At 45.6% G+C, this 25,568-nt stretch overlaps 1 protein-coding gene across 4 annotated transcripts in view; it reads right to left on the bottom strand.

Annotated features, from left to right (window-relative positions):
* The window catches only part of PKN1 (protein kinase N1), a 64,091-nt gene that overhangs the window by 7,251 nt on the left and 31,272 nt on the right, over window positions 1-25,568 (bottom strand). For 2 of the 4 annotated variants that reach the window (XM_083725557.1, XM_083725555.1), the window contains exons 2-20: window positions 22,719-23,019; window positions 18,694-18,839; window positions 17,283-17,412; window positions 16,420-16,565; window positions 15,562-15,775; window positions 15,045-15,245; window positions 14,399-14,508; window positions 13,739-13,882; window positions 9,637-9,712; window positions 5,784-5,946; window positions 5,036-5,132; window positions 4,806-4,891; window positions 4,172-4,250; window positions 3,820-3,911; window positions 2,952-3,128; window positions 2,600-2,662; window positions 2,209-2,285; window positions 928-1,070; window positions 250-357 (exon numbers count right to left, since the gene is read on the bottom strand). In XM_083725557.1, the coding sequence (XP_083581683.1) occupies window positions 250-357; window positions 928-1,070; window positions 2,209-2,285; window positions 2,600-2,662; window positions 2,952-3,128; window positions 3,820-3,911; window positions 4,172-4,250; window positions 4,806-4,891; window positions 5,036-5,132; window positions 5,784-5,946; window positions 9,637-9,712; window positions 13,739-13,882; window positions 14,399-14,508; window positions 15,045-15,245; window positions 15,562-15,775; window positions 16,420-16,565; window positions 17,283-17,412; window positions 18,694-18,839; window positions 22,719-23,019 (2,553 nt within the window). The remainder of the gene's footprint in view (window positions 1-249; window positions 358-927; window positions 1,071-2,208; window positions 2,286-2,599; window positions 2,663-2,951; window positions 3,129-3,819; window positions 3,912-4,171; window positions 4,251-4,805; window positions 4,892-5,035; window positions 5,133-5,783; window positions 5,947-9,636; window positions 9,713-13,738; window positions 13,883-14,398; window positions 14,509-15,044; window positions 15,246-15,561; window positions 15,776-16,419; window positions 16,566-17,282; window positions 17,413-18,693; window positions 18,840-22,718; window positions 23,020-25,568) is intronic. The other 2 variants (XM_083725558.1, XM_083725556.1) reach the window with 1 other exon arrangement.

Genomic DNA, 25,568 nt, shown 5'->3' with positions numbered 1-25,568 from the left:
GCTTTTAACCTATTCCTACCCTTCACAGTCTCTCCCAAAGCCTGGGGCGACGGAGAAGAGTGTGCTCTATTTAGCTCATGCTCGGCCTGGGGTGGGTTGAAAGAATTTGCAAAAGAATGGTGCTCCACTGTGCTCAAGGCCCCCAAACCCTCCCCTTGTTCTTATCAGCCTACGCTCCCTTAAGTAGGAACCACCCCCAACCCTATTTGAGCCTCCAGCCCGGAATGGGGGGAAAGCCCCTAGACTCACCCGGCGCATGATGCCAATGGCCTCCGAGGAAAGGAAACGGGGGTAGCGCACTTCGTCATTGACGATGCTGTCAAATACTTCCTCTTCGTCGTCTCCAGGGAATGGGGACTACAAAGTCAATCGAGGCAGGATCAGTGGATGAAGGGTATCATTGATGATCTGTTCCTCTGGGCATCCCTTAGGATGAACTCCAGGACACCCTTGCTTTCATCTGTGCTGGGCCACCACCCAGGCCCCCTAAAACACCTAGGTGGCTCACATGGCCTTGTATAGGCAACTCTTCTCAAGTCAGTTCTGGCCCACAGAACTTCCAACCTTGCTCTTCCTAGGCTCTTGTGGAGAACGAGGCCTCTTTAATTTCCCTCTTTGGGAATGACTGCAGTTCAGTAGGAGAATATCTTGCTTTGCAATGGTTTAAATACCTGACCTAGTCAGGTGGGACTTGGAGAGACTCCTGGGCAGCCATGGCAATTACTGAGCAAGATGAGCCAATGATCATATGTCACCCAAAACATCCAAGTTCTTCTGCACACTGTGTGTGTGTGTGTGTGTGCGCGCGCGCAACCCCTCTGCCTCCAAACCTACACACACACAATCCTATGCTTCATTGCCAATAATAATACCCTGGTCTCTTGCTCTCAACTCACTGTTTTCCTCAGTCAAACAGGTGGGACTCACCTCCCCTACAAGCATCTCATAGATAAGGACCCCCAAGCCCCACCAGTCGACGGCTCTTGTGTATGATGTGTCTGTCAACACCTCAGGAGCCAAGAACTCTGGAGTCCCACAGAAGGTGCTGGTGCGGTCAGCGTAGCCCATCCCTGGCAGAGCAAAAGAAAGTGGTTATTAACACGTTCCCTCACCGACAGCCCTCTGCAAAGTGCCTGCTAGGGAGGGACAAATATCTGGAAACATCTGAGGGGGACTTTTGAAATAGGGGATAGATGAAGCACATTCTCCTTCAGGATTTGGAGGATTTCACATTACAGTGGAGAACTGGGCTAAGAAAGCTTAAGCAAAACAGACCATTCCTCCCCTCTGCATGCTCCCCACCAACCAGGTCTTTTGGGGATCATTGTAGATTAGTTTAGTGCCTACCAGGGCAGTTGTTTTAGTCTGGCATCATTTCTACAAGGCTGTACTTCGTTTGCATTTTGATTTAGAGCAGGAGCGGTCAACATTTTTCAGGTTGAGGGCCAAGGGCTGCAAGCCAGCATGAACACACATTCGGATGCATGTGCACACCCACGGAGCACATAGTGCATACAGTCCCGGGGGTGTGGAGAGAAGATGAAAAGCAGCCTGCACAGACACACAGTTGGGGGGCACACGGGCACACACACACACACACACACACACACACACACACACAACAAAGCAGGCACGCACACACTCAGTTGAAGGGGGGACAGGATGGCAGATACAAATGTTTCTCTCCTCTCCCCCCCCCCACTATAAAAAGAGGAATAAATGCAGGGGCGAGGGAAGAAGTGCTACTGAACTTCCTGCAGCTTGGCACCAATGAAAAGATATGCATTCTGCAGCTTCAAGCTTTGGCTGCTCTCAAGATCGATAGCAGAGATTATATCTCTTCATTAGGTGTCAGCGTGAAGCTACAGGAAGTGCCTGGGACAAAAGTTACTGAGAGATGCAGAATCACTCTGTCTAGGGAGTTTTAGTGATGTTTAAGGACTACAAAGGCTTAAAAAATAATTAAGTGCAATAACTATGCATCCAAGCAAGGCCACAAGGTAAATCTGCAAAATTCTGGAAAAAAGTGCTTTAACAAATTCTGGAAAATCCTGAAAATGTCAAATGTCGGGCAGGAGGGTGGGGGTGGAAAAAGGTCTCTGTGGCCATTAAAATATCTTACAGCCTGCAGGCTGTGGGGTTCACTACCCGCAGTTTAGAGGATCCTATGCCTACCGTGGAGGTATCCATCTCACCCCAGACAATCACCTTCTTTGCAGAGGCCGAAGTCTGCAATCTTCACAAAACCCTCTGTGTCCAGCAGTAAGTTATCCAGCTTCAGATCCCTGCAGGGCAAGAGAATTTTAGGCAGAGAGAACCACTGCATTCTGCAGAAACTATTAGCCAACCTCACAGAAGGGAGCTACAGGGTTAACTGAAGTTGCACTGTAACACAGGAATCCTGTATAGTATTTCACAGCTCTTTGTTTGGCAGGAGACACCACGATTATCCCACTGTGCATAGGCAGATGAACAACACCCTGCTACGCTATAACGCATATCAAGAAGCACAGAGCAAAATGACAACACAGAAGAGTGTAGAAGAGACTCTGGGAGGGGAGGAATTTACCAGGATGGTGGCCCACATGGCGTTACCTACCTGTATACAATTTTGTGGTCGTGAAGAAATTGCAGCCCCAACACAACGCAAGCAGCATAAAACCTACAGAGGGCAAGAGAGGGAGAGACCATGACCAGCCCTTCTCTGGTTAGTCAGCAATGACTAACTAACTGCATGAAGGCTTCAATAAGAGAAGTGTGCAGCAACAGGCAAAGTAAATAGGGCTGGAAAGGCAGAGTCGCCACCCACTGCATCCCTGCCTAATCGGCTCTCAGTGTGCTGGCAAGAGAGCAAGTGACCCCAAAACAGCAATGGGCAAGATGCTTTTGGGCGCCTCTAGCCCCTTTCCATTGCCTGCCCTGTGGCTCCCTCTCCCTGACCCATAACTCACGTGGCACGTGGCTCTGTGAATACATCCGTGTGGATGTGCATCATGAGGTCTCCGCCTGCTGTGTACTCCATGACAAAGCAGACATGCTGGGGTGTCTGGAAGCAGGCGAAGAGGTTCACTAGGAAGGGGTGTCGCGCATGGGTCACGATCTCAAAGATCCTCTTCTCGCACATCAGGCTAGTAGGGAAGGGTGGGGGAGAGAAACCATGTCAGGAGGGCGACAACCACACATTGCCTGGCACTCTAAAAACAGGCTGTTGCCTTCACAGTTGCAATTTGTGCATTTGTCACTGCTTGTGTGTGTGTGCATCCACATGCATGCATGGCTGTCTCACTGAGAAGACACAGAGCTGTGAAGGCAGAGATCTACCACATCGGAACTGCCTCCCTCCCAGCTCCCACTCCCACACAATTCAGTGCATACATGCATTTTACCCTTATGTACAGTGGGGTGTGGGGAGCCTTGATGCTACTTGAGGCAGGTACATGTGGGATAAAGTATTCCCATGGGAGTGATCAAAGAGACAGACACAGCATGGGAGGTTACAGCACCTTTGGAGTAATGGCATTTAACTGGCTAGAACTGCTCCCTCTTCCCCTTTGGGGACCTTGGGAGTTGCATGAGCCCATGGCTCCTCATGAGAAGCAACGTGCTTTTTCAGCTCCTGCATACAAATACTATTTCTCTTGCATACACACATAATATTTCTGCCAAGGCAACAGGAACAGAGCCTAGTATGGGGATGGAGACTCAGGTCTTATCCCAAACTAGCACTATTATGACACCAAAATCATATTAAAAATGCCCAGAGATGCCCTCCAGCCCCCCTGGCACCATGCCTTCCCTTGGCTGCTGGAACAGACTCACCTCTCCACCTCATCCCTTGCAACGATGTCACCCTTCTTCAAGGCTTTAATAGCAAATAGCTCCCTTGTGCGGTGCAATTCAGACAGCAGCACCTACGCCCAAGGCGAACACAAGAAAGGCAGAATAGATCAGCGACTAAACTAGCATCTAACATTTCTCTGACACTGAAGAGGCAAACTAGGACATCAGGAGAGGTTCAAGCAGAAGAAGTGAGGAGCCAGCGTTCCAGACAATAGTCACCCACTAGCAGATGGCCTTATGCCTGTCAGGATGGGGGGGGGGGAGCAGATGCACCTCTTGGAGGAATATAAGATAGCTAGAAGCATTGAGGAGGAATTACTAGAATACTCACTTTGCCAAAGTGGCCACGCCCCAGCACAGCGACAAATCGGAAGTCATCCAACGCGAGAGGCATTTTTCTCAGGTGGCTGCTGTGAGATAAAAAGAACAAGTTGGAGAAAGCTGTCCCCCCCCCCACCTCTCTCCCCCACCCCCCAAAAAAAACACCACACACAAACACACACAATGAGCTTCTCCACACTTGGGCCTGTGAATGTCAGCTCATGTGAGAACCCCCTGTTTCTACAACAGGGAACACCACAGTTTGGGCACTGTGAAAGGTGGTAGGGAAGCAAGACATGTGTTATCAATGGTGTTACACTTAAAACTTCAGTGGTATGTGAAATCTGCATGTGCACATTCCAGGCAAGCAACCCAGAAAACAATATATTATGTTTGCTATCTCCCAAATTGAAGTAACTGCTGGAAATAAGAGGTCAAGAAATGTTGGAACCTGTGCAAGGGACGAGTCACAACTAAGCTTTCATTGCAGTATAGACTGAGGTTAGCCACTTTAGGAGGCAGGGTTAGAACACGGTAAGGAGGTGGGGTGCAATTGTAGTGTGTATATGACATAGAAGGTGAGCAAGGATCTGCATATAGGGGTTGCATGTGGAGTGGGAGGGGGAATAATGATTGTCCCCTACCTGTGAAAAGTACCATCAGATCCTCTTGCCTCCCCTCCTGGGCCCAGCTCCACCTGGAATGGAATCTCCTCCCCAACTTGTGAGGTCTGAAGAGACAAGTACACAAACAAATTAGAGGCATCTGCAAATGGCAGATTAAGGCAACTCACTGCTGTTCATGACAGAGGAGCAGACAAGGGAGCAACTTCCGGGCAGACAGATGAAAGAAGGGGAAGAACACAACCACTTACCAACAAGACCTTCCCAGGAAGCTCACTGTCATCCTGGCCCACCTGCTCGATTTGAATTCTGTCCCCATCCAAGCTCAGCTTCTCAATGGCAATGTCCCTGGAGAAAAGGAGAAAATGCCATTCTGGAGAATCCCAGGCAATAACATCATAATAAGATCACTGCCTCCAGGCCTCAGCATCACACTGACAGCACTCTAGGTAACCTAGGCAAGAGCTAGACCTGCAGGAGAACATCTCTGTGTCTTGGAGAAAGGCAAGTGCTTATAGGGGGGGGGGGGAGCTCTGATTGCTTTGTGAACTGGGCTCTGGAAGGAAGTTGTCAACGGGTTTAGAAACCTGCATGGCTATGGCACAGCCACAAATGGTAGCAAGTGCAATCGTGATATTCTTATAATGCTAGTCAACACCCACCTGGTGGTACCCTAGTGCCCAACCGAGAATAGGGTACCTCAACACTGCCCCTTCAAACGTATCGTTCCCCTCAAATTCTCTTCTTTCCTTAACCCAGGAATAGGCAGACTCCAGCCCTCCAGATGTTTTGTGACTATAATTCCCATCATCCCTGGCCGCTGGTCCTGTTAGCTAGGGATGATGGGAATTGTAGTTCCAAAACATCTAGAGGGCCGGAGTTTACCTATGCCTGCCTTGACCCTAGCAACAAAAGAAAAAAAAGGGACCCACAATATAAAAGAACTTGTGTTTCCCTGTTGCACAGGCTGCTTACCCACCCAGTCTAGTGGGCACCTACCCAGAGTTGAGGCTATGCCTGCTTTCGGAGCCAGATGTTGGAGTCATCTGCGTCGAAGGGCTATAAGTGCCTGTGGTGTTGGCCGTGGGGATGATGCGCCGCAGGAGTCGCACCCAAGTGGCAATGTCAATGTTCATCTGGCGGGCACGCAGGAAAGCTTTCCCTTGGGGAGAAATGTCAGACCATAAACCCTGAGAGTGCTGCTGGATCAAAGCAAGCATTCTGCTTCCAACACGGCCCAACCAGACAACCCCAGGGAAGCCCATATGCAGCGCATGAGGACAATCGCCTTCTTCCACTGCTGTTTTCACAACTGACATTCTGGCTCTGGCTCTGGCTCTGGCTCTGAACCTGGGGGCATCATCTAGTAGCGGCTGGGGATGTGGGTGGCGCTGTGGGTTAAACCACAGAGCCTAGGACTTGCCGATCAGAAGGTTGGCGGTTCGAATCCCCGCAACGGGGTGAGCTCCCATTGCTTGGTCCCTGCTCCTGCCAACCTAGCAGTTCAAAAGCACATCAAAGTGCAAGTAGATAAATAGTTACCGCTCTGGCAGGAAGGTAAACGGCATTTCCGTGCGCTGCTCTGGTTCGCCAGAAGCTGTTTAGTCATGCAGGCCACATGACCTGGAAGCCGTACGCCGGCTCCCTTGGCTAATAAAGCGAGATGAGCGCCGCAACCCCAGAGTTGGCCACGACTGGACCTAATGGTCAGGGGTCCCTTACCTAGTAGCAGCTGACTGCCAAACAAATTGAGGACAAGGCTAATTCCCTTTCAAAGCAACCACCATATCCTAAGGAAGTGCATTCCACAGGTTAACAATGTGTAATGAAGAAATCTGTTCTCTTCTGAATCAATCAGATTCTCTGGGTGGCCCCAGGTTCTAGCCACTTGGAATGGCTTTACTTGTTTTATATGACCCCCAACAGTTTTATTTGTCTTTATAATTGTGTATCATCTTGTTGTAACCAGCTCTGGAATCACGTGGTGAAAGGTGGGAAAAGAAATTTTTATAAATAAATAGCATTAAGCCAGCAAGTCAAGAATCATTAGTCACAAGCAATTAGTGACGATGACTGAAATGTACAAAATACTTCATTTTATAGTGAAGGTGGGTCCTCAGACCTGTCTTCATTAATGCAATTACTTTAACAATGTAGTCCTGAAACGGTTCTCTCTCCCAAAAGACCTGTGGTTAATACCTTCCAAATCTAAGCATATTTTGTATGTACATAAACACAGGTATTCATGCAGAGACCAAACCCTCCATATGATAACACAGCTGTTTTGAGACCTGGTGTAGCCTACAGCCTGAAAGTGAGCAGCAACATATCTGGTTCAATTCTCACGTTAGCTGCAAGCTTATTATGCGGCCTTAAGAAAGCCACTATCCTCTCATCTCCAGCCCTATGCCATACAAGAGTGCCACTGTCCTCTCTTACGCGTCTGTTGTATTACTAAGATATATATATATATATATATATATATATATATGTGCTTTCGTAGATTTTCACGGGTACAGGAATGCAGGTTTTGGTGTCCTCGGGTGTCTTCCCGTGTAAAAGTTGGGGTGTCTAGGCGACGTTTCGACGAGGTCTCACTCGTCATCTTCAGGCTGGTGCTTTCGGCTTCTTGTTACTGGAACAGAGCGGGATCTCAATGTTTGAGTTCCTATAAATACTGTAGAGGGGGTGTGGTGTCTAGCCTCCAATGTTCTGGGCAGAGAGGAAGTTCCCAGGCTAGTGTGCCTTTTCTTCTTTTGTTCCTTAATTACTTGAGAGATACCTTGAGTGATTTCTTGAGTGATATCCTGAGTACCACTTAGGTGGGTCATTAGGTGTGGATTAGTTGCTAAAGTCTTTGTGTCTTGACCTCTTGAACTTTGTGAAGAGTTTTCCTGAGAAGATGGCTGTATTGCACTTAGTTGTGCTTTGGCTTGGCTTCGTGTATAGGGGCGAGCTGTGGTTTTGTGGCTTGTGTCAGCCAGATCTGTGTAGGGATTGCAGGGGGGTGCAGCATCCGGAGGTGCCACCATGGACTGGCTACTGGATGGTGTCAGTAATTCATCTGTGGAGAGGGTCTGGGTTTGGGTCTGGTGTGGTTGATTGGTGTTGGCGTTCTGTGTGCCTCTGGATCTGGTGTCAGTTTTTGTGGGGAGGGCTAATTTCCAGATGTCTGGCAAGCGGGATGTGTCGTCACGCTTGTTCATGTTGTGAGGGTGTTTCTCTATCTCGATGGCTTCCATGATTATTCTCTTGTGGTGAATCTGGAAATTAGCCCTCCCCACAAAAACTGACACCAGATCCAGAGGCACACAGAACGCCAACACCAATCAACCACACCAGACCCAAACCCAGACCCTCTCCACAGATGAATTACTGACACCATCCAGTAGCCAGTCCATGGTGGCACCTCCGGATGCTGCACCCCCCTGCAATCCCTACACAGATCTGGCTGACACAAGCCACAAAACCACAGCTCGCCCCTATACACGAAGCCAAGCCAAAGCACAACTAAGTGCAATACAGCCATCTTCTCAGGAAAACTCTTCACAAAGTTCAAGAGGTCAAGACACAAAGACTTTAGCAACTAATCCACACCTAATGACCCACCTAAGTGGTACTCAGGATATCACTCAAGAAATCACTCAAGGTATCTCTCAAGTAATTAAGGAACAAAAGAAGAAAAGGCACACTAGCCTGGGAACTTCCTCTCTGCCCAGAACATTGGAGGCTAGACACCACACCCCCTCTACAGTATTTATAGGAACTCAAACATTGAGATCCCGCTCTGTTCCAGTAACAAGAAGCCGAAAGCACCAGCCTGAAGATGACGAGTGAGACCTCGTCGAAACGTCGCCTAGACACCCCAACTTTTACACGGGAAGACACCCGAGGACACCAAAACCTGCATATATATATATATACACACACACACACACACATATGAGAAGTGTTACCAGTATCATTCTCTTTCCCTGTAGTGCCTGTAGCCATGAAGAAGGAAGACCACCCCTCATTTGAGACCACATACATGTAAGTGGACATAATGCTACCAAGATGTTGTGATCAGCTTATGGAAAGAAACATTTACATGCAGTGCAGTATTAAATGATAGTTCCTAAGACTATAAGACGATGGGGGTTCCAACCCTTTCCTGACCTAGTTGTGCAAGGGAGTTTTTTCCTGAAGTGTTGAAGGATTTCTGACTAGACTCATCCCCATTTCCAAGTGCCAGTAAGAGCAACTTGCACATTCCTTCTTAAATGTCATATCGAACTTCCACCCCTGACAATTCCCCACAAGGAACTCTGATTGCACCTACCTGTCACTAAATTATGACACTGTGGGTGGAGTTCAATGTTGCACTATGGTGCACATCCTGTCAGGGAAAACACTGAAGCTTGCCAGTCAGAATGATCTCCCTTTCCTCCTTCCCCCATGCACTGTTTTTTTTTTTTTTTGGGGGGGGGGGAGAAGAGAAACCCCACAAGTCAATTTCAGGGGGTGCCAGGGGAGGATAGGAGGGGAAGGCCACATTGTGGAAGCCCTCACACAAGACTTGCGCCGATAGGACTCCTTAGGTGAATACCACTGTACGTAGTCAGCAACACAGCTTGTTTTCTTCTCACAAACTAACCCAGGGTTACCCAATGAGCTGCTGCTGGACTACAACTCCCATCATTCACCTGGAGGGCACAACAATGGCTACCTGTGAGCTAAGCTGTTGGCAGAAGGATGCGTGATTCAATCAATCCTTCTACAATGTGTGTTAAGAAAGCACCTAAGAAAACTAGGCAAGGCTGGGGTGGCGAAGATGCTGCCTGCCCTTTTGGCATTTTCACCCAACCCTTACCTTGCTGCTTGGAGAAGATCTTCTTTTGCCGCTGGAGCTTGGGTATGCGCTCAATGACAGGGTTGAAAAAGGTAACCTGCAGCAGGGGAAAATGACATAAGCTAGTCAAGGGTGAGTTTGCACACCGGGTGATAATTTCTGCTATGAATACTACTGCAAAAAGAGCCTCAAGGCTGAGGCTGTTAGGGTAGGTTATAAAGCACACCCACATAGAATGGGATAGAAGACGTCTCCACCTTGGAGTGGGAGGGAGGGGCTTAGCCTTTTGCAGCCCCAGGGCAACCACTCCAGGGGCTGCTAGGTCAGCGCTGGGTGTGGCCTTCCCACACTCCTGAACACCCATATGTACACCACATACATGCAGGCGGACAGAGGCGTGTACACTCCCATCAGGTGCTCTGTGCAAATCATCAACACCATCATCATTTTATTTATATGCCACCTTTACATCGTAAAAACCATGCTCAAAGTGGCTTACAACATGAAAACATTTGCAGAATTACAAACATAACAAAAGTAGTCCTAAGCAATAAACAAAACTCATCAGAAAGTACACAACCAAACTGAACTACTTCCACATAAATCATAGTAAGATCTAAAAATATATGAAAAATTATTATCAATAACACAAAACCATCTAAACCAGACCTTTCCAAACTTTCCATGTCAGTGATGCACTCTTTAGACATGCATCATTTCGTGACACAGTAATTCAGTTTTGCTAGCAAACCAAAGGTTAAACAAACCCTTTTCCAGCCCCAGGAGGGGCGTGGGGAGCATTCATGTGACACACCGACAGATTGCAGCCGAAATATTAACATGTTGCGATACACAGTTTAGGAAAGCTCTGATCTAAACTACACCCCAGCCCAAGAGTCTCTTCACCAGCCTCAGCTTCTTTCCCATCACAACGTTGGATAGAGAAACTTAAACCTTTCCCCACTGCCCAGCCCTGTCATGAGGACGAAAACAGGGACAGCCAAGCACTGTCAGAAAAATCAGAGCTCCATAAGTACCAGTGTAAGAGTGTGAGGTCTTAGATCTCTACAACATTCATTTTACAGTGGTACCTCAGGTTACAAACTCTGCTAACCCAGAAATAGTACCTCGGATTAAGAACCTTGCTTCAGGATGAGAACAGAAATCGTGCTCCAGCGGCGCAGCAGCAGGAGGAGGCCCCATTAGCTAAAGCAGTGCTTCAGGTTAAGAACAGTTTCAGGTTAAGAACGAATTAAGTACTTAACCCGAGGTACCACTGTATTTAGAAATTTCTACCCTGATTTTCTTTACAAATAAATTCAAAGTGGCTCGCAAAGTTACTAATAACATATCAAAATAAATACAATGGAGACAATCTGATGATTATGAAGAACAGCACCATATAATTAAGAGCAGGTCAAAACAAGTTTAAAAGCAAGGAGCTAAAAGCATTAAACCACACTGACAGCTCACTGAAATAAAAATGGTTTTGGCAGTGCACTGAAAACCTATAGAGAGGCAACATCTATCTCCTCGCTAACCCTGTGCTAATTCAGGGTTCACCAACACTGTTTCCAGGCTGAAATAAATGGTTTGGAGATCATTCTTTCATCCTGTCAAAATGAGACAAAACAGAAGCTGGGGGTGTTTTGACTTCTTTTTCTCAACATGAAATCTTTGTGGGAGGAAACTATCCCACAGGAATTGAATTGGCACTGAAAGAGATAGCAGTCTGTTGATTGTCCCTGTAACGAATATTCCATATTTTAGCATCCAAATGAGATGCAATGCTTCAGAAAAAGAACAAAGCCTTTCCAGGTGGATTTCTTTGTGCACGTTCACAGTAACCGTACACATGCTAAATGTATTTTCTCAAAGTGGTGCTTTTGTTGTAGGTAAACTGCATTTTCCTAATATCAAAGCACTTTATAGATGGGGAGGGGGACCAACATTAAAATCCACAGGCAACTTAAAGAGTCTGCTTTGGAATTTTGTAGACAATTTTAAAAATTCAGTGCAAAGCTTGTGCTGGTTGCAATCCAGCAACGTGAAACAGTGACATCCATGTTCACTTGAGAAAAATATTCTGGAAGATATGATTAAATACCAAACAGGGGAAATTCCCAGAAATATATATATATATATATATATATATATATATATATATATATATATATTTGCTTTCGTAGATTTTCACGGGTACAGGAATGCAGGTTTTGGTGTCCTCGGGTGTCTTCCCGTGTAAAAGTTGGGGTGTCTAGGCGACGTTTCGACGAGGTCTCACTCGTCATCTTCAGGCTGGTGCTTTCGGCTTCTTGTTACTGGAACAGAGCGGGATCTCAATGTTTGAGTTCCTATAAATACTGTAGAGGGGGTGTGGTGTCTAGCCTCCAATGTTCTGGGCAGAGAGGAAGTTCCCAGGCTAGTGTGCCTTTTCTTCTTTTGTTCCTTAATTACTTGAGAGATACCTTGAGTGATTTCTTGAGTGATATCCTGAGTACCACTTAGGTGGGTCATTAGGTGTGGATTAGTTGCTAAAGTCTTTGTGTCTTGACCTCTTGAACTTTGTGAAGAGTTTTCCTGAGAAGATGGCTGTATTGCACTTAGTTGTGCTTTGGCTTGGCTTCGTGTATAGGGGCGAGCTGTGGTTTTGTGGCTTGTGTCAGCCAGATCTGTGTAGGGATTGCAGGGGGGTGCAGCATCCGGAGGTGCCACCATGGATTGGCTACTGGATGGTGTCAGTAATTCATCTGTGGAGAGGGTCTGGGTTTGGGTCTGGTGTGGTTGATTGGTGTTGGCGTTCTGTGTGCCTCTGGATCTGGTGTCAGTTTTTGTGGGGAGGGCTAATTTCCAGATGTCTGGCAAGCGGGATGTGTCGTCACGCTTGTTCATGTTGTGAGGGTGTTTCTCTATCTCGATGGCTTCCATGATTATTCTCTTGTGGTGATGTTCCGTGTTAAAGAGCAATTTGGAATCTGCAAAATTAATTTCGTGTCCTGTTTCTTTCATGTGTTGGAAAAGAGAGGAAGTTTTTTCTTCTTTTTTGACGGCATTCTTGTGTTCTGCGATACGTGCATTTATTCGTCTGTTTGTTTGTCCAATGTACGTGGCTGGGCAGACTTTGCAGGGTATTTCATAGATCCCTTGGTTTTCCAACTGGATTTTATCCTTGGGGTTTCTGAGGATATTGGCTATTTTTTGGTTGGTGCAAAAGGCTGTTTTGATATTGTGTTTATGGAGGATTTTGCTAATTTTATCTGTAGTGCCCTTGATATAAGGAAGGAGGGCCATGCCATTGTTTTCTTCTGTGTCTTGGTTTTTGGCCAAGCCAAAGCACAACTAAGTGCAATACAGCCATCTTCTCAGGAAAACTCTTCACAAAGTTCAAGAGGTCAAGACACAAAGACTTTAGCAACTAATCCACACCTAATGACCCACCTAAGTGGTACTCAGGATATCACTCAAGAAATCACTCAAGGTATCTCTCAAGTAATTAAGGAACAAAAGAAGAAAAGGCACACTAGCCTGGGAACTTCCTCTCTGCCCAGAACATTGGAGGCTAGACACCACACCCCCTCTACAGTATTTATAGGAACTCAAACATTGAGATCCCGCTCTGTTCCAGTAACAAGAAGCCGAAAGCACCAGCCTGAAGATGACGAGTGAGACCTCGTCGAAACGTCGCCTAGACACCCCAACTTTTACACGGGAAGACACCCGAGGACACCAAAACCTGCATATATATATATATATATATATACCCTAAATAAATAAAAAACAGATTAACAAAGCATGGGTCATTTCTGCCAATAAATGGAGAATGTATTGCTGCTTATTTGACACTTCCACTTTTACAAAGGGCTGCATGTTAACAGTACACTGGGCAAGTGCTTAGCCTCTATAGAAGGAATAATAATAATAATAATAGGAATTATTTTGAGGACTTTCTTAATATTCAGAAAAATGATAGCGAAAATGGGGTTGTATTTATTCTGCTGTTATCAGATAACTTGTGTTTTGGCATTTCCCATCTTATCTAAGAGTATTCTGCTAAGAAATCTGACTAGCTGGATCTCTAGATGTTCAGATCCCTGTTCTGCCCAATTTGGCTCTTTTTTATTACCTCTGCCAAGAGAATGCCCTGTGGCTCCAACTCCAGGTGGATTTCATGGCGCTGGTTATCAAGGAAATCCTCCAGCTTCAGGTATTTCAGGGCACAGAGACTGCGGTAGTCACGCCAGTAGACACCAATCTCGAGCTCTCGTGCCTAAGAGGAAGGGAAATAATTCATTTTTTTTAAAAAAGGCAGCAGCTTATTGGCTTTGACTCTACATTGTACCCACAACTGCTCAATCAAAACTGACACTGGGGGACAACACACCTTCACCACCTTTCTCTGTATGAAGCACAGCTTAGCAATACGACACAAAAGGTGCCAGAGCTATAGCTGACCAGTCTACTGCTTGATGAGTACAAAGAGCAAAGAATCTTACTGACCCTTGCTATGTCCTTGAGATGCACAAATGAACAAAATTCCTCTTTTATATCAGTGTATGAGTCCTGATAAACTCTCTCATTCCTCCACAAAGTTATAATTTGACATTGGGAGTGTTATTTGAGAAGAGGGGGCCAACAGCAAGATAAGTGGGTATGAATGTGATTGCCACCCTCCATTCCTTTCCCAAAAGGATAGCAAACGCAAGGGGTCTTTTTCCATTATAAAACTGCTGACCCCCTGTGTCCCAACCAGGAATATCATCGAAGGATGCATCTTTCCACATACCCTCTCCAGCTCCACTGCGAAAGTCTGGTTCCAGGCTTGTAGGCCGCTGGGTTTCCAGGCCGTCTGGCCAACAACTACATTATCCAGCTTCAGCACAGCACTCACCTCATCTGCAAGAGGAAGAGTACCAATAAGCTGGAAAAGCGATGGACAGCAAGTAAGAAAGGGGAACAAGTTCAGAAGTGTTAACTCTTAAAAAGTGGAGCAGGAAACAGGGTGTGTGTCCCAACACTCAGCATGTCAGGTACCAGGAAAAGGACAGCAGAGAAAAGAAATGCGTCTTCAGATACCCAACTTACTGTTGACATTCTTCAGCAGATGATGGCAGAGCAAACAAAATCTCTTATGAGTGTATCTGAAGAAGTGTGCATGCACATGAAAGCTTTTATGAAGAACAAACTTAGTTGGTCTCTAAGGTGATACTGGACAATTTTTTTTTAAAAATAAAATCTCTTAAATTAGAGATGAATGAGAAAAAACAGAGTAGAAGGATTCCACCTGATGTTGACTGAACCGTTGAGAGAAAGACAGGGACCACAGACCCCCCCCCCCATGTAGAACTAGTTGTGCTAGAAGGTCTCCCTTCTTCCAGTTCACCCTTTGTCCAGTTCAGAGCCTGCCAAACCCCCGCCCCCCCATTACTCACTGCTATTATCTTCTGATTTGATGGTGGTCCTGCCGCTTACACTGCCGCTTCGGCTGTACAGGCCTCGCCCGCTGCGGCTCATGAAAGATGGCCGTGCTTCACCAGGGCTATTGCACGGCAGGGAGACAGTGGAGCCACGGGTGCGTCCTGGGACATATTCCAACAGCTCGCTGCAGCCCAACAGCTGCACTTCCAGCATCCCTATCAACAAGAGAGAAAACAGCTCAAAGGGGAAGGTCCAGCAGGGCCTGCTCAGGAGCATTCAAAGCAGAGCAACTCCCTGGAGTCTTCTTAAGGGTTTGAGAGAGCAAGGGTTCTCCCACTACTAAGGTATGGGAAAGGAGAGAGTGAGGCGTGGAAGGAGTCTTGAGCAAATTAGAGAGGTGTTAACTATGGACAGCCCTGGGGCATTTAGGGAGTGGACAGTGCTGAATACTGCAGAAAACCCCGCCAAAAAATAGCAATGGTCAGCTGCGAGGGCTTTGGAGGCACCCCAAGCAAAGCTAAGTCCAGTTACCTGTGAGTGGAGATGGCTTTGAGAGGGTGTTGTATTGGTTGTGCTGGTAGGAGGTGGTATTACGGGCACTGAAGGCTGGGGAGGATGCCAGGATGAGCTCTTCCTTGATGAGGCAGCCCTTTGGGTGATCTTGAGGCAGCTCAGCTAGACGCTGCTCCAGGGAGTGCCGCAAAAGGTCCAGCTTCTGGCTCGACTCGTTCAGCTTGGTCTGTGCCTAAAACGGCCAGGCACAAAAATGGCTACATCCTACACATGGCACTGATGGGTGTTCCATCCGCCACCCCATTTCCCAACCTTGTACTAATACCACAGCCTTCTTGGGATATGAACGATGACACGGAGGCACAGTAGTCATTAATTTACAAACATCCCAAGTCACATCTCAGTAGCAGAGCTTGCAGCTGGGCGACTCAATAACCCACTCACTCCTAATTTCAGCAGCAAGTAGAACTGGATGCAACAGGTCACAGGCTAGGGAACCATAGAACAGTCAAGAAGGACAAGTAGATGTCCCAGACCTTTTAACGTATCTTGGATTCCTGCCAGACTCTGCTTATGGAGACTCTGCAAATTATGATACGTGCCACAACCTCTGTGACAAACAGATGGTCTGCTTGTTTCCCCTAGACAGCTTCATTAATAGTGAATGCTGCAGGAGGAAACCTAAGCCAGGGTGGGGGGAATGGGGAGAGGAGTTTGGCTGATTTCAACCCTATTAGCTGCTTATAGTAGTCCTAGGGAAAGGACCCGTTTACAATTCCCAAACCATTTATAATTATGCGTACGTACGTGTGAGTGTATATAATCGGACCGTATGAGACCTGCCTCCCCCCCCCAGCTGAGCAATGCACCCATTACCTCGGAGATGGCATGGCGGTCCTGAACTTTGGTGGAGCCCAGAAGGCGCAGCACATTCTTGGCCCCCTCAGAAACAGCATGCTCCACCCGGAAGTGGTGCCGCAGCTCTTCGATCCTCAACTCTATGGTGCTCAGGTCAGTGTTACCTGCAAGTAACAGGATGGGCGTCAAGCATCTGCTATGTGCATCAGAGATGGCAGGATTAGTTGTGGAGGGAACCCAGAACACATGCATCCCAGGCACAAGGAAATGGGGGGGGGGGGTTTCCCCAGCACCAAGTGGAGGTTTTTCAAATTGCTCCGGGGACATTCTCTGTTAGAATTCCTGCTCTGTGACTATAGCCATAGGATTGTTGTCTATCACATGATGGTGTATGTTTTGACTCCACAGAGTGGGAAGACAGGATGTTTGTGTTACTGTGTTCCGTGAAGTAGGACTATTGTCTTTTGTTCTTTTTCTCTTTGCTGTCTGATGTTGGAGAGAGAAGGAGCCATGTTGTAGTGCTCCGTGTGTGTTTATATGTAAATAAAGTAGATTAGCCAAAATGCTGAGTTGCTGTGGTCTGTTATGCAAGCTGCAAAGACTCTGTGGATCCCTAAGTGTGCTGATGTCTGTTGGCATCAGTCACTGTGATGTTTGGGCTGAAGAAAGCTTTGAAGCTCCCGAACGATCAACCAGGAGGGAGGGAATATGCCAGTCGGGCATGTGTCTCTGCCAGGGTCCTACTCGAGTGTGGGATGAGCTCCTGACATTCTCCAGCTCTCGAAAGCTCTTTAAAGGTTGAAAGGTGGGAGAAAGGGACATTGGCATTTGCAGAGCAGCCTGCTGGCCACAGGGACCTTCTTTTTTATCCTCCCCTTCACCTTGCCCATCTTCCATATTCAGCTGCACCTCGTCAGCCTGCATAGCCTTGCGGATCTGCATGCGGATTATATTGATCTTGGTCTTGCTGTCCTGTAGCATCTGCTGGGCTGTCTGCAGCAGCTTCCGATCCTAGAGGGCAGGCCAGGTGGGGGTGGGATTAGCAGGGCCGGCAGAAGAGAATTAGTCATTAGAATGTATCCCAATGCAAGGGCAAAGCCTGCCCATCTGGCTCTCAGTTCATCAGTCCCTAGCCATAACAGAAGAAAACACACACACCCCGACACACACCCATGCTTCCTAAACCTGGAGGTATCATGTTCTATTCTTCTGCATACTGAACCACATCCTAGGCATCCAGTCTACGGGGTAAGCCTCAAAACAGAAGCAGCTACAGAATCCCTTTAAGAACCAGTCTGCTTCCTCAACAAAAGTGGCTTCCAATGTGAATATTTAAAACTAGAAAACCCAATCACAGCAATTTTGAAAGTGGTATTTTAATAAATAACTGCATGAGCTGAATGTTCACCTGAGCAACTGGATTGTCCCTCATTTCCTTCTTCCAAGTGCACCTCACCCTGTCCCCAGATCTGCTCCAGAGGGTTGAGGGAATCCTTAGAACAGTTTTGAATTGCATGGGGGACGGGGACATTCTGTTCAGCAAGAGGAAACCCTTGTGCTGGCAGAATGTTTGCCTTTCACTACATTGAATCCCACCCAACTTTTCTTTTTCTTTTCAATCCTGAGAACCTGATAACAAAGACGCCAAAATCATCCACAGAAGCGCCTGCCTCCCTCAAAAGTTCAGATGCACAAAAATGTTATTTTCATATCAGTTCAGTCAACTGTTGCCATCTTGGTCCCAAGGACAAGATCATATGAAAATGTGTAACTGCATGTGATATCTGGACCAAAATTTTCCTGGTGCAACCGTATGTGGCACTTATTAACGGAGCAGCTATATTTAGATGTTTTTTGCAGCTAACGGAAAGACATACAGCCATAGCTGAAGAGTTTACTCAGAAAGGTTTACTGGTCTAATAGAAAATATGTACACGGACCAGCAGGAATTACCTGCTGATATCATTATCTAGGAACTTTCCCTCTTTTGCAACTATACATGCCTGCCATTCTGGCTTTGCTGGAAGCAAGAGGCAGCTAGAGGCGAGAAGGCTAGCATACTTGCATAGTTCAAAGCACCTTGCACAGCAGGTATGGCAAAGGCTTTCTGCCAAAGAACTTGGAGAGAACCTGCTGCCTGTCAGAGAGGACGACATTGAGCTAGGTTGACCAATGGTCTAGCTCTGCATCTGGCAGCTTTGCTGGTATATTTGCATTTTAGTGGATGAGCATGCAGGGACTAGCTAGGTTCAGGGCAGGAGAGGAGGCAGCCAGCCAGCGACATCCACATACCTTGGCAGCACCGTTGGCATACATCTGTATCATGTTCTCTGCTCCCTGCTTCACCTTCAGCTCAATATTGAGCTGCTTCTCCAGGCCAGCAATGCGGTTCTTGGTAGCTGCTGATCGGCTCAGGCTGCCTGGCGATTGTGGGGCATCTGGGAAGACAGTAAAGTGGTTAATGCCAAGAGGGCACAAATCCCAGACCACCACTATCAGGGGAACCATCCGAATGCATGAGCTAGCAGGTAGGGAACTGGCATCACGTAGCAGGGACCATCAAGAGCATGCAAAGGAATGCATACCATACACATCTTTATGCCCATCCCGGCTCATTGGCATCTTGGAATCCGTAACCCCCAGGAGGCACTGGGGAAAAGATTGAATCAAGCAATGAGCACATTTAGATTGTGTTCTCCTTTAGAGGTTTCTGGACCTCAGGACAGAATAAGATGTATCAGCCAGTCTACTTGTTTGGAGAAGGTATCTCGCCCGTTTTCAGGCTGCTGTACCTACTTGCTGCCCCTTTCTGGGCAGAATTCAAAGCACTGCTTCTTAACCATTAAAACCATGAGGTCCAGGTTACCTCAAGGAGGGAAAGGTCTTCTCAGAGGTGGTCTCTCAACTCTGGAATACTCCCCACCCCCAGAGCTACTTGCTTTGTGCTCAGTTTGGTGAGTTTTTAAGTACCTCTGGTTACGTACTTAATTCGTTCCGGAGGTCTATTCTTAACCTGAAACAGTTCTTAGCCTGAAGTACCACTTTAGAAGAAGAAGAGTTTGGATTTGATATCCCGCTTTATCACTACCCTACGGAGTCTCAAAGCAGCTAACAATCTCCTTTCCCTTCCTCCCCCACAACAAATACTCTGTGAGGTGAGTGGGGCTGAGAGACTTCAAAGAAGTGTGACTAGCCCAAGGTCACCCAGCAGCTGCATGTGGAGGAGTGGAGACGCGAACCCGGTTCCCCAGATTACGAATCTACCGCTCTTAACCACTACACCACACTGGCTCCCCACTCTAACCACACCTTAGCTAATGGGGCCTCCCGCTGCTGCCGCTGCGCGATTTCTGTTCTCATCCTGAAGCAAAGTTCTTAACCCAAGGTACTATTTCTGGGTTAGCGGAGTCTGTAATTTGAAGCATATGTAACCTGAAGCGTATGTAACCCGAGGTACCACTGTACCAGGCTAAAATGTGAGTGTACTCAGGATTTTAGTGTCTATGAAAACCTAAAGCAGCAGCAGATGATATCTCTTTTTTTGCTGCTTCAGTACTGCTTTAAATTGTATCATTGCTTATTGTTACTTTGATCAGTATGAGCACGTTGAAATCTTTCTGAATTCTATTCAAATTATATAAAAACACAAATTCACTTGTTTCAACCAAAGGGCCATTTGTTACAAAGAAGTTGTCATTTAAATACTAAATATAAAGAGTTTTACAAAGGATGCTTTGTCAAGCCTAGTAAGAGGATTCCCTCATTATGTTTTCCATCCAAGAGCAGATTGCCAATGAGACAGACAGCAGAAAAAAGCTGAATTCAGTTAACTAGTATCTAGTATGTTCCTGGATCCAGAGAAACTTCTACAGGTCTGGTCTAGTGCATTTGAGTGTGACTTAATCTATGAAAGAGTTTTATACAATTAGATGCATAAACAATAATATACGTATTTTGTGCAACATCCATGTCAGGGCAGACAACTCTTCACTGAATACATAGGTCAAAGGCTTTTAAGAGAGGCCGTATTCAGACTTTGGCACTTTAAATTCTGGACCCTAGCTGACATCATGTGGAACTAGCATTAGGCAATGGTGTGGTCCCAATACTCCCAGTTTAGCGCTTTTCTCTCTCTCTCAGAGACAAAGAATGGACTATAAGATTGGGGGCCTGTTCTTGAGAAAGGCTGCCAGAACTGCTTGGTATTCACTGATGTGCAATGTAGTTTAAAGCAAGCCAACTGGAATGAATCCTTTTTATAAAAAAAGAAGAAGAAAAGAGAGCAGCTCAGATCTTCTAAGCCAGTACACCACTGAGTAAATCCTAGATTTACAAAGCACTTGGTTTGAAAGAACATTTGCAGTGTTGTCAGCAACACCACATTACAGCCCACAGCTGTAATGAGGACAGGCTTAGACAGTGGCCCATCCAGAACTCTTATCCTTTCTGACCTCTGGTTTGCAGGGGGCTCTGAGCCTAGGTTCTCCAAGCAAAAAGGAAACAGCCACGCCCAAGCCCTGCAGGCTTTCTAGCCCAGTTATATATATATGCAGGCTCTCCCCCCTCCTCCCTATTTTTGTGGCCTGTGCTTGACAGTGGAGTCAGGTACAACAGCAACCGCTTCCTCTTTTGCAAAGTCACAGGCCGCTGCCTCTCCATAAAGTGCAGCCCCATCGTTGTAACAAGCTATTTTGGAATGGAAGTGGCGCCTTGACATTTTAAGGTTCTGCCTGTGTGCTCCATGGGCTCCACTGTGCCTTTTTTCGATTGCTTCATACGGAGGGGTTTGGGGATGTTCCTCTCCCTGCTGCTGCTTATTCCCCAATGCCTCCTTCCACACCCACAGGCCAGTTGCCAAGTTTCTGCTCTGTTAGTGACTGTCCACATATGGAGACTGGCATAGCTGGTGCTTATTAGGAAAAAGGGGCTGGGAACAGCCAGGTAGGGAGGAACGTACAAACAGGATTGGCAAAGTGTAAAGTTTCCTCTACCATACAAAGGTGCCAACAGGCTAGGGTGTGGATCTATATGGAACAGTTTTTAAACAAACAATGCCTGGCAGTTCAAATGAGTTATTTCTTTCTTTCTTTCTTTCTTTCTTTCTTTCTTTCTTTCTTTCTTTCTTTCTGTTTATCTCTCTCTCTCTCTCTCTCTCTCTCTCTCTCTCACACACACACACACACACACACACACCACAAATACACAGTTTCACAGCTTTGTTGATGGTTTTATGAACATTCAAGAACCATAGGTAGCAACCTATGGAAAGCTGTGTTTCTCCAATGACAAATATGAAGCTAACTGAATTATTAATACTCACTTCTATATTCTGAACTTTCCCCCAAAACAAAATGCAGGTGAAATGTGCAAGTTTTCAAAAATAGTAGCTGAAGTAAGCCTAATCTGAAAGGTAATTATTACATAATAATAAATGGCAGGTTATAGCTTGCTATTCTATAACATACTCAAAGAGGCTAACAGTCATCTTCATCAAAACAAATTTAAATTGTCATATTATAATGATTCTTGCATAATAAAAGGAGAGAGATACAGCTCCTGACTCAGCAATACATGCCTCAATCTATACTGTTTGAAGGGACAGCCCATTTTTGCAGAATTTGATAGTGTCTTAAAACATTTGAAGAATAGTCAAAATAAGATGCTGCACACTCTGGAAGAATGTACCCTGGGATAAGAGAGACACTTTTCACACTTTAAAGCAGTTCCCACATTTTTATAAAAGCTTTTTTAAAATTGCTTTTCCATGTATTGATACTGAAATAATTCTAAGAATAAATGCCCTTATTCCCAGTACAGAAGCCTACTGGAAGATCTGTTCTTAATTTGCATTCAGGATGGGTTATCCTATTCTATATGCCACAAAATTATTCTTAAGTGCAGGCAGATGCCGCCAGTCCTGTTTTATATGAGTGACTTCTTTAACTTAGCTATGGACAGCTTTCGCTAAACCAGCCATTTCCTTTTAAATGCCTCTCACCAAACAAGGGGAAAGAGCACACACCACCCAGTAAAGTCGCGGATTTGCTCACCGTGAGAGGTGTTTAAAAGATTTGATATGTCTTGATCAAGGGAAGCTCACCAACACAATTTAACAACCCTCTCTGTAGTTCTTTAAACTCTTGCCAGCTGAAATCGTCAGGAATCCAGAGAGAGACTTAAATCCACAAATACCTAAGAAAAGCTTGAGCACCTTGTTACCAGTTTCTACCCATTCTTGCCCTAAATCTCTGCTTGCTTTTTGGCTCCTCCATAGCACCTGACCCTTAACTTCCCACCCATCCATTGCACACACTTACCCCCCAGCTCTTCAGGGTCTTTGACGACAATATGTGCATTGAGATCCTGCAGTTGGTGGTGCAGGGCCTCCAGCTTGCGGTTGGAACTCTTGAGCAAGTTGTCCACATTGGAGAGGTTCTTACGGTCTGTGGTTGCCTTGCGCAAGTTTTCTGCTCCCTCCTTTATCTTCAGCTCTTTTCGAATCTCACGCTTAATCTTCTCCTTTTCTTCATCCAGCTTCTGCTGTACACTGGTGTCTGAGAAATCTGAGCTCTGGTCCAGGCCCAGCTGCTCCAGCACTGACCAGTTGCCTGGATCACTCTGCAAGGGAAAACATAGCAATGAGTTGTTTACAGGCACTGGAATCAGGTTAGCACTATGATTCAATGGGTGCTATTCTGAATATCACTAGAATCATCCACAGAGTCTACAGTAAATGGGTGATCTGTCTATCTATTTATTTATATTATTATTTTGTTTATGCATTTATACAACTTATATATACACCATACAATGCTCATCATTATCTCTGATCCTCAGACTTCCCAGTCCATCTCTCCACGGCATTCTAGGTAGTCTTTTGTTGGCTGCATAATCTGCAATTCCACCAATTTTCATCTCAAATCTTCCTTTGTTTAATAGAATCTCCCAGTATTCTCTAGCATATTTACACAACCACCACATATGGATCAGGGTTCCCTGTACCTTGTGGCACTTCCAGCATAGATTTGACCTTTTTATGTACATTTTCACCACTTTGCTGGGTTTCAAGTTACCACCGTTACATCATCTTTTGTAAATGTTCTTTAATAAGGTAGCAGGCAGAGAAGTTCATAGTCATCCCCCATAGTTTTTCCCACGCTGACATTTCTATATTATAACCAATACTGTATCTATAGCACATTTAATCATTGCCGCCTTTACCATTTTGCCTTTAGCTTCCCACTCCAATAACAGTTTATAAATCTTAGAAATCAGTTTCACATCCTTTCCTATTACAATTTTTTCAAATTCCGAATTCGTTTCCCCAACTCCCTTTTTTAAAACTTTTTAAAAATAACCCGTTCACCTGGAAGTACTGAAACCAATCTATAGTATAATCTGATACCTCTTCTCTTTTCAAACTTTAAACTCTAAACTTTAAACTCTCTTTAAACTTCAGAAAATCCTTGTATGTAGCCTATCTGTTATCCATATCCAATCTTATACCCCTACTTTATGCCTTCCAACTACCTAGATTCTGCAATCTGTTCAGAACTCAACTTAGTCACAGATGTTCATATAAATGAAGCAACATGCACAGTGACTTTCCCTTTAACAGGGAAACATAATTTTGTGCAATTGGAAGTACACTTACAGCCCAATCCCATGCATGTTGCCTACTATTCTTGCATACATCCACAGAGCTAAGCAGAAGGTCTGGTTCTAAGCAGATATGATTTTGCTGTGCAGGTAGGACACACGATCAATGACAACAAAATGCAGATTATGCTACTAGGCTGTATAAAGGTTCTAATTAAAAGCAAACCATTATGTTTCATTTTTGCAGAGTCTTATTAGTATGTAAGTGACATGTGAATGGTTCACCTTCTTGCAATGTAAAAAAATCAATATTTTAAAACTGGTCTTTCTAGGTGGTTTAAAATCCAGTATTTACGTTGGCACGATTTAAAGTCAATCCACCCTGCCGCCCCCTTCGTAGCCTTGGGCAAGTCACCCTTCTCTCTCTTAGTCACCAAACTGCAAATATAGATAAATAACATCAACCTACTTTGCAAGGTTGCTCAAGGAATTATTGCTAATGTTTCTGAGCACTAGGTAAGTGTTATTTTTATTATAATTATATTATTAATAAAAGTTTTATTTATATACTGCCCTTCCGCTCAACTGAGCCCAGGACGTTAGCTAAAGCAGCATCCAGCTAGCACTAAAAATGTTCTCATGTTGCTAGACATTTCACGGAAATGCTACTATAAAGAGAGAAAAGAAACCATGCATAACTGGAGTGAGGAAGCAGGCGAAAGAGAGGGAGGGAAGCATTACAGCAATAGACAGTCTGCCACCGAAATAGGAATGATAAATGGTCCAAGAACCCAGCAGTCCTGGGTGCAACCTCTGCCATTCTGGATTGTGCTCTCTCCTTAGAACTACATAAGAGTCCATAATTTCAGATTCAGGCGAGCAGCTTCTCCCCCTGCCCCAACTAGAAAAAAGCAAAACAAAAACCCCTCTGACTCCTCTCACACACCCCTTGCTCAAACCACTGCATAACCAACACCAGCCTGGATTATGCGGAGCTCTTTAGGAAGTTCAAGCAGACCATTACTGCCCTGTTCCTTTGCTTTCAGCCCTATGAAGGCTGAATTCTCTTACGACGGTAGGTTCCTTTTACTAATAAGGACAATAGATATAGTTCTCAAACCTTCAGCTCTTAAAATTATTCCCAGAACTGTGCTTGCCATCAGTGGACTGCACCAATAAGCAGGACAGTAATGAAAACTTATCTGTCCAGAATGGTGCCTCTTCTTGGATGGAACTACAAAAGGATCTCCATGCTTCCACCATCTGTCCATCGGAGGAAAGAGAGCATCCATTTCTTTGCTGTGTAGCACCATTAAGCTCCTTAGGCAGCTCCAGTCCAATCCTAACGGCATCACTTTGTTGTACTGTATGTGTGCTTAGATTTGAAGTCTAAATGTGTCAAGTCCTAGTGTGGGCTTTTGTCCTGAGCTGAAAACCCTCAGTTATGTCCATGTGCAAGTGTGTCTGTAAAATGTGTATAAATTTGTGATAAGTCGTAAGAGTAAAAAAATAAAATGAGATAAGGATTGTGAAGCCTTTTGCAAATTATGATTATTCTATTGTACCAT

The sequence above is a fragment of the Podarcis gaigeae genome (genome assembly GCF_964106915.1).
Source record: "Podarcis gaigeae genome assembly, chromosome: 2".
NCBI lineage: Eukaryota > Metazoa > Chordata > Lepidosauria > Squamata > Lacertidae > Podarcis > Podarcis gaigeae.
This window is presented reverse-complemented; position numbering and strand designations above follow the sequence as displayed.